This window comes from Thermobia domestica, chromosome 10 (assembly GCF_964235325.1).
Source record: "Thermobia domestica chromosome 10, izTheDome1.hap1.1, whole genome shotgun sequence".
Classification (NCBI taxonomy): Eukaryota; Metazoa; Arthropoda; class Insecta; order Zygentoma; family Lepismatidae; genus Thermobia; species Thermobia domestica.
The window spans coordinates 237,535,052-237,544,598 of NC_137463.1; the positions used below are offsets into that span (position 1 = coordinate 237,535,052).

Genomic DNA, 9,547 nt, shown 5'->3' on the forward strand with positions numbered 1-9,547 from the left:
TTATTACCTTACAAGCAAGCTACTCGTAATTACTCAGAAGTTTATTTATTGTATCAAATTTTGACCGATGACTTGAAACCTCTCAAATTAGAAGAAGTAGACATATCGACACTTAAGTCTACGAACTTGAAAGCAAAACATAATTTAAATCTAAGTGGTATATCAATAAGCTTATCTTTCTATCCTTATCCGCCATGGACAATAGTGAATGAGGATTCTTATGATGGAATAGAATATAGAATAATGTATCATTTCTCTAGGAAGTATAATTTTACATGGAAAGTTGATGTCGTTGAAGTATGGGGTGACCACACAGATAATGCAACTATAGAAAGTGTCTTTGGTAGACTGAGAGGCTATAAGTATCATGTTGGAATACCATCATTGTACATTACAGTACAACGCTATGAGCTTTTTCAATTTTCATGGGTCCATGGTACATGTGAATCAACTTTCCTGACTCCTGTTTTTAAAAATAAGTATTTCTTATGGTCAATAGTTCGTCCCTTTTCATCTGTCGTATGGCTAGTGCTTATTGGATTCGTTATCTTCAATTCTATTACATTGTACACATTTTCATTTATAATTAATTTGATACTAAAGTTACCTATCAAAGATCCGTATCGGAGTTACATCTATTGTGTTCTTTATTCTGTGTCAATAACTATTGGATTTCCTATTCCAAGTGAGGCTCATGGAGGATTAAGGCATTTAGTAACTTGGATGTTCATAACATCTGTTCTCCTAATAACGGCATACAACTCGAACCTTGTATCACATCTTACTATACCTAGATATAACACTCCAATAGATACACTACAACAGCTTTTGGATTCTGGCCTAAATTGGGGTAGTGATCTTGACGGATGGGAGAATACACTTACATTGTCGACTAATCATGCTATTAAACAAATTCTAAAAAGACAAATAATGACACAGGAACCAAAACAGGTAAACAACTTAATAACTAAAGGTGAATTAGCAATTCCAGTAGAAAATACACTTGGTGAATTTACATCTGGTGCAGAATTCGTAGAAGTAAATAACTTGGAAACCCTACATGTAATGAAAGAAATTGCAGCCTCTAGTTATTACGCATTCATGTTTAATGTAAATTCACCTCTTGTTGAACTCTTTAACTCATATGTTGTACAGGTAATAGAGTTAGGACTAGTTGAACACTGGGCTAGAGAATTATGTGAGATCTTCATTACAGATTTTCAACATAAGGCAGAAGAACTGATTCGTCCCTTGCGTCTGAATGATATCCTGGGAGCATTTATTATGCTATTAATTGGAACCATTGGTTCTTTCGTTGTTTTTGTTATGGAAAAGCTAATGAATTTATTAAAGAAATCATTGAAAACAAGTTGCATAATATCTAAGTAATGAAATCGGTCAACGTATAATAGTTTTGATTCCAGAGAAAATATTTCAATATTATTAAAAACGAGTAATTTAAAGTGTAGTGTTTGCTTAGTGTTTAAAATAGAAAAATGTTTCCTTAAAATGAATAAGGAATTGTCATGCATATATCATGTGACATATTCATAACATAAGGACATAAAAGACAGAACCGAAGTACTTCAATATACATTTCAGTGGCAGTGGTTGGTTTGGAAAGGAAAATACAAATATACGGTGTAGTCAAAGACTAAATTATGCCCTATCTACTTGACTTTGCGTTATTATATCTAAGCGCAAAAACCAGAAAGACCTATGCTATAAAGCGTCTCACTCTTAGATTACAGTACAGAGTAAATGGAGCACGCTGTTGCCACATTTTTTCCGCTGTAAGTTTTCTTCTGAAGAAAGAACAAGAAAGATAGAAAGAGTGACTGAATCTATAAATAAAGCCTTTCTTAAAATCATATATTTTCATCACTTTTGACATTCCATTCGCGCAAATTCATTTGGAACGGACGAATTGGAGGGCACGAAACAACAATTTAATAATTGTGTGTTAGAGGTTTTTCTTTTATGATGATTTATAAATTGTTGTAATAAAATTTTGATGGAAGCAATACGAAATCGAGAGAACATATGAAACGAATTAGCAGGCTAAACAGTTCCACACAGAAATTTCCTGTACTGATTGTGCGGCAAACTAAGTAATAGCAATGGGTAAGATACTGCTACTGAAGTTGAATAAGAGTGAAAACTGATAGTGATACGTGACGGAAAATATGACGTACGAAAACGCTCATTCGTCTGTGTACGCAAAATATCTTCAAATCCAATTCCGTTTGTCAAACAAAAGTTATATCTTAAAGTATATTGCGAAGAAGGCTGCTCCCCACTTCCAGCGGTTTAGACCGATTTTTCCCACGAAACAACAGTATGATATTTTGACAAATATCACGAGGTCTAGATGAAACATCGCACTACAATAGAAATTACAAATCCATTTGTGAATATTAATTAAACATTTATAAATTTAAAATAAAAGAAGTAAATAGATCATGCTCTTTAAGCTTAACGTTGCTTTCACTTAAAGGTGAAATCCTTTCCATGTATTCAGACTGTAACTGGAAACCCGAAGAGCGTGAAAATGTAAACGTGAAATAAAAGCAAGAATAGGAGAAGCGAAATAAACCTTTAGGAGGAACAAAAGTCTATTTGTAAGACCTTTAATAAAGATTTGAGAAAAAGACTCATAAAATGTTTCATGTGCAATATTGTATTGTAAGGGTCAGAAACATGGTCATTACGCAAAGAAATTATTAAAAACGACTGGAAGTTTTCGAAATGTCGGTGTGGAGGAAAATGGAGAGAAATAGCTGGGTCGAACGGTAAACGAATGAGAGAGTATTAGAAATCGTAGGGAACAAAAGAACAATTTTAGATATTATTAAGAAGAGGAAGAGAAACTGGTTGGGACATTGGCTAAGAAGGAACTGTATCATGAGGGGCGTGCTAGAGGGTGAAATTTTGCATTCTCTCGTTGACTGGCTCTCTCCTCCTTTAAAAAATTAAACCATAACTCGCTCGTGGGTGCCTATACAGTTAGCTCACACTTTGAACTCTCTCATAGTTATACACTTCGCGTACAGCAGACCCGTGTTCAATTCCCGGATGAGCTCATCTGGTTCTAATGTCATGCTCAGTGTAGGTCCACTTCTGATATAGTCTCGGTGCTGATGGGACGCTAAACCCCTAACGAACCAACAGAGCTCACATCGCGATGACTCGTTGCCCATATCACGCCGACAATATTGTATTTGTTGAGGCAAGTTACACATTACTACGTATTGTCGGTTCACTCAATTCAGTTGTCTGTAAGGAAGGGGAAAAATCACTTCTTACTGAAAAATAAACGAAAATTGGTCTTTCCTTGTTCCTTCCACCAGGTGGCGCTTTATGCAGTAGAAAAGCATTAACGAAATTGCATGTATGGTTCATTCAGAATATAATACGTTTTGTTTCAAAGGTCAAAAACAGTTAAAGACTAACAGTTAAAAATGAAAATCTTTAAACTCTGAAAATATATCCTTTCCCCTGGTATCTTAATATACCTCAATCTTGTGATTATCTTTTTTTATCGGAAATTTAAACAAAGGCAAGCAATTTCAAACTTAAAGAACAAAATATTTATGTTATTGCCATCCATGACTTAAATACTTGTCAAGAGAGAAGTATGATATACAGTATAGGGTGAAATGCACAGTTATTGGCCACTTAAGGAAAATTTTGACTTTGGTGTTTAGTGGTGCCCTTATTTCTTGCAATTTAAAACTAATCTTTTTTAAGTGGACTTATAGGGATATTAGCTTTCGATTTCGGTTATTCTTTTTGCTCTAAGTTATACAGCATTTTTACAGAATCTCTTTGTGTAAAAATATGCGAAAATGTACAGTAATTGGCCACATTTTTTAGTGATTGGCCGGGGTTTGTACTAGTGATTGGCCACTAAACGCAATCAAAAATTTTTGAGCTTAATATGAGTACAATTTTGTTCTACAGGCTAGAAATTAAACACCAAGGTCACTTATTATATTGACAAAAGTAGTTTAGGATTGTGAAAAGGAAACAATGCATTTTGTGGCTATTTTTTAAAAAAATCTAAATTTCTAGTTAACAAAATATTAATTTCTATGTATTATGTTTCTTTTACAGTTTTAAAAGTTTACAATGTAGAAATTATGAAAAATACAAAAGTAACTTTTCTTGAAAAATATTTGAATATTATATAAATTAGGCCTAAATAATATAAAAACAATAAACAGTTCTTACAGTTAGTCCTTCTTTCATATCATACTTTTTGTAACACTCTTTCAATTAGCTGTTGCAATTAGTTCCAATATTTCAGCCAATGACTCTGTATCACTGTCACCAGTCTTGAAGTTGCTAGGTACATCAGTTTCATCATCAATGTGGAAACACTTGTGGCATACATAAATATCATCATCTGATGAGAGTGGAATGTTTGGTTGATGATTTCTGGGGATACATGATTCATGAGTCGCATTATCACATTCGCTACAGATTAACAGATGCTTAGAATCGCTACCTTTACAAACAAAACATTTCTTACCACTTTCGAAAGTGTTACTGAGATCTAATTTTCTTTTTGTTCTCTTTTTTGGGACTAGTGACTTCATCGTTGCTTTGGATTTTCTAGTTTCCTCTCGTTCTCTCTTTTTGCGTTATTTGTCCTTATTTAATTTAGCCTTTTCTGTTAGCTTCTTTTCACATAACATCCTGTATCTTTCTGACGTTATTGCATAAGGCATTCTTTCTATGTTCTTCTTTCCTTTTCTTTTAGGGGTTTCGGGCCAGGCTAAGTATTCAATTATTTGGGAATGCTGGGTTTCCAAAAGAGGGCTTTCTGTTTCTTAGGTGAAACTGCACTGCTAATGCTTGGTAAAGGATCGATTATTCCAATGTTTTCACTCTGTTCGTGAACACTTTCATCTTGCACATAACCATCGTTCTCAATATTCGTCTGTATTTATTGTGTTGCATTCGGGCTCCTTTCCACATCAGCAATATTAGTTACACTCAAATGGTTTTGATTGTAAAATTTCCATATATTGTACAGTCACGAACATTAATAAATGGAGGTTAGAGCTATAAGAAATAATGCCTTCGGCCTCCATTTATTAATGTTCGTGTCTGTACAAGATGACAAACTTGTTGTCTTCATTTACATCTTTCTGTTGAAGGCCATTTGTATCGTTTTCTTCAAATTTTTGAATTTTATTGTTACCTACAATACTGCAAAATTTCTCAAATGAAAGAACGGGAGTGTTTTCTGTTAACTTTGTGCTTACTTTTGTTCCTGAAGTTGTTAGACATTTAGAATAATCAACACATTAGGATCCCAAGGTATCAACCCACATGCTCTAGAACCGTTAATGATTATTGCAGGTCTTAAATAAGTTTGTATTACATTCTGTAATACTTTGGCAAATGTTACCTTTGTGAGTACACAATTAGGATTTTTCTTGTACCAATAGCTAACAGCTTTCTTCCAACCAGATTTTATTGGTTTAAAAGCAGCTACATCAGCTAGTTGCAAAATACATGTTGAATTTGGGTAAAGGGCAATAAGTTCTATTCCTAGTTCTCTGCAAAGCTGGCTTAACTGATACGTTAAGTGAGTTTTGTGGCCATCAACGAAGAGGATGACAGGGAGCTGAATTCCTTCTTTTACAATATAAGGATAAAATATATTTGCTATATATTCATAAAACACTTCAGATTTCATCCAACCCCAACCTTCAGGAACAGAGTTTATTATTACACTTGGAATTCTTTTATATGGATAAACAATCATCGGCGGACACAACTTACATCGGCAATCATCGGCGACAGCGAAGCAGAACATCACTGTCAGATTTTCTTTGGAAGAGGACGTTTTTACGTCTTAGACGTTTTTATCACCTTTGAATGCAAGAACTTTACCACTCGAAGGGCAGACATGAAAATTAGTTTCATCTCCGTTGAACACTCTCCATGGCTGTGTTAGGATGTCTTGCAGTCCTCATTCCTGTAAATAACTGTATATTTCCTGTAACCAACTGCGAATGTCTTTTTCACTTATACAAGCACTGGTGTACGTTACATCTTCTGCACTGCGCTGACTCAGTTCCGGATGTCTCTTTAGAAAAGCCTGCAATATTGTAAAAAGAAAATAAATTAGTTGCTCTAATAAACTAGAAATAAAGTTTAGAAATATAGGCCCTATCCTTAAATTTTAGGTTTCCGATATAAATTTCTACACTACAACAACAACATAAGAAATCGCGTTTAATAATGCTATGAATGTCACCAATACTATTATTGCCATCTCTTAGTGGTCGACTAATGTTTGATTCCATGCAGTTTGAATTAGATTGATATTAAAGCATGCTAATTCAACTTTTATTAAATATAAACCCTGGAATATAAAAAAGATATTAATTAAAAAGTAGCTAATGATTCCAATTAGTTGCTTGAGAAGAATACTATGAAAGAGTGAATGCTAATAATAATATATCGAAATATTAATGCAGTTTTCTGTATTTTCCGTTATTGTAAGTGAATACATAGATTAGTAGACCTAAGTAGAAACATAAATATTAATGCAGATATCAATTGGGCTTACCGAACAATAGTCTCTTATTCCTCTTTAGATAAAATAGGGGAAAGACTAAACCTGTTGTTGCAATCGGAGTTCTTTATCTCATATTGTAACGTGGCTCTTGGAATTCCATATTTCTTTGCTATGGATCTCTGAGATGCTTTTGTTTCATGTAACTCACTGAGGGCCTTCTCTATAATATCCTTATCGTAAGGTATTTTAGCAACTTTTGGCATTCTTGCGATTACGACTGCAAAGACAGAAACAGAAAATCGAGAAATCAGAACTGTACATAGTGATTGGCCATCCGATATATTTAGTTATTGGCCACCATGCCAACAACTGGTAAATACATTCAGATTAACGTGAGAAAAAGATATGTTTCATAAAGTGCATAATAAAGGCTCAGAATAATTTTAAATTGCCACATTTATTAACTGTTCAAATACATAGTAATTGGCATACGTGGCCAATGACTGTAAATGAAGAGTAATCAGGTTATAGTTATTAGCCACCCCTCGAAAATGAAGAAAATAAAAAAATAGATATCAGAAATTCTGTTATATAGTGCCTCAAAGCTTAAGAAATCCATTATCATCAATCACCACAAGAAAAACAACTTTAAATCCTGAAAGCGATTGATTTATTGTTAGAAGAATCCTTAAGAATTTCATAAGACTTACCTAGAATTTCAGACTGATCCGCACATGTCTTCACTTCCGAAACTCTAGCATTACAAAGGTGCAATCTTGCGGAAGAATGACGATTTACAAACAAAGAAAAGACAATCGCCGTCCGCTTCAGCAACATAATTACGAGAAATTTCGAAGCACGTCCTTATTATTGTACTTTTAATCGCAATGTGGCCAATCACTATTTGATGGCCAATGACTGTATGCTTTACCCTACTTAGTGCTTTGGATTATTTTTAAGAATATTAAAGCAAAATTGCTTAGCAGTCTAGTAGAGGCAGATGCCAGAAGAGCCGTAGCTCGAGGGGTGCGAGCGGGGCGGTTGCCCCGGGCGCTGAACGAGCAACAAGAAAGAAAAATGTTAGAAAAGAGCAAACAACGCGGCGTCCGATATGAGTATTGGCGCCCTACTAAATTAATTTGTTGTCAGTTTGGAAAGAAATAAATTTGTTAAAAAATTTTCTTGCTCGCTCCTCTCGCAATTCATACGTTTCAATAAGATTCAGAAGTTTTTACTTATTATTTTATTTGTTAATAACAATATGATATGCAAGGTGCCGAGTAATGACTTATAGTTTACGCAGGAACGGTCTCAAAATCGGAAACGGTCAAAGTCTGAAATACATGTTCGGCGTTGTGATGGTGATGAGTTTGCTTAGTTAATCACGCTTTTCTATCCAATCGGATTAATCACGATGGTCAGAATGAAGGTATGAGAATGAAGGAAGTGTAGAGACACACGCAAGCTGCTGTTTGCGCGGAAATATTAAAAATGAACGTAAACAAGGGTAATAAAGACATTTTCGAACTTGTAGAATAGGGACTTAAGGGGTCAGAATTTAACCCAACTAATTTCATCTTTTTCAAAGACTGATAACTACGAGTGATTTTTCTTTATTCCATTAACATATAAAATGCTTCCAATTTGAAGGAATTTATTGGGATCATTTCTCCATCAACTACTTGTATCGCCATGATATTTTTCTGTGCATACGTATTTAGTTGTGTTTATCTATCTACATATTTGTACATACAATATATTAATAATGTGTGTGTGTGTGAACGTGTGTTTGTGTATTTTTAATATACTAATTAATAATAGGTAATCTTATTAGGGATGCGCTCGAGTCGAGACATGTCTCGAATCTCGACTCGACTCGAATTCGAGTCGAGATTCGAGTCGAGACACACTTTGTAAAATTCGAGACGAGTCGAGACAAACGTATTTCTCGACTCGAATTTTCGAGTCGAGACACGAGTCGAGTCGAGACGGCTCTTAAAAATCTCGACTCGACTCGAATGTCTCGAAAATCTTTCTATAATTTTTAATATTATTTTGAAGAAAGTATTCACTCAGAAACAGCCTTGAAACCAATTCCAGCTTTTATTCCTTCAGAAAGGTACAGAACGCATAAAATTAATAGTTAATCTTTAAAGATCAAGATTTAATTTTCAGGTCAATTCAGTTAATTAGAACTAATAGTTAATGTCGTTGTATTTGGTTGTACTGCAAATATAATGATAATAATAATAATAATTGATTATCCAGTTTGTATAAAACTATTATCCGTAGTCTAAATCTAGTTTGTATAAAACTATTGCGATAAAGTGAACTTCATAAATTCTCTGAATGAGCAGTTGGTAGTCTATAGTAATTTAGCATAGTTATAATTATTGTGTTTTCGTTCCCATGAACGCAATAGGGTTACGTAACTTCTGGATTATTCGCTTTCCCAACTATTCTGAGGCTTTAATATGTTGCAGCATATCACGAGCTACGGAGAATATATAATGTAACATTTGTTGAACATCACATATTATGATACGAGACTATTTTACATAGTATATCTTATCTAATATAAATAAAATAAAGAGTTTGTTTGTGTGTTTGTCTGTCTGTCTGTGTGCGACCTGGGGACCAGACAAGTGGACCGAGAGTTCCCAAAATTTGGTCACGGGTACCTTAGTCCAGGCCCAAGATCAAGACGAAGCGTTTTTTTTTTAAATTTCGAACCAGGGGGGTCTCGGGGGGGGACGTTTACTGGGACCGACCTGGGGACTAGACAAGTTGACCGAGAGTTACCAAATTTTGGTCACGGATACCTTGGTCCAGGTCCCAGTCTAAGGCGAAGCGTTTTTGTCAAAATTGGAACCAGGGGGTCTCAGGGGGGACGTTTAGCGAGACATGTAGTAAAAGTAATCCAAATTGATCGACATTAGTGTCAAATCCATAGTTTTCACGGTCGCTGAGATCAATGGTGACACTTCCATCAGCGATGACTTGCAAATT

General features: G+C 34.6%; 1 protein-coding gene across 1 annotated transcript; it reads left to right on the plus strand.

Moving 5' to 3' along the window:
• Positions 1-243: 243 nt before the first annotated feature.
• Positions 244-1,389, plus strand: LOC145661851 (uncharacterized). The gene has a single exon (XM_081727192.1). It carries the CDS (start codon positions 244-246, stop codon positions 1,387-1,389), a length of 1,146 nt encoding a protein of 381 aa, XP_081583318.1.
• The last annotated feature ends 8,158 nt before the right edge of the window (positions 1,390-9,547 follow it).

Bases quoted from the DNA above. Each gene is read 5' to 3' on its own strand.
- LOC145661851 (XM_081727192.1), top strand. From the start codon at position 244: ATGTATCATTTCTCTAGGAAGTATAATTTTACATGGAAAGTTGATGTC.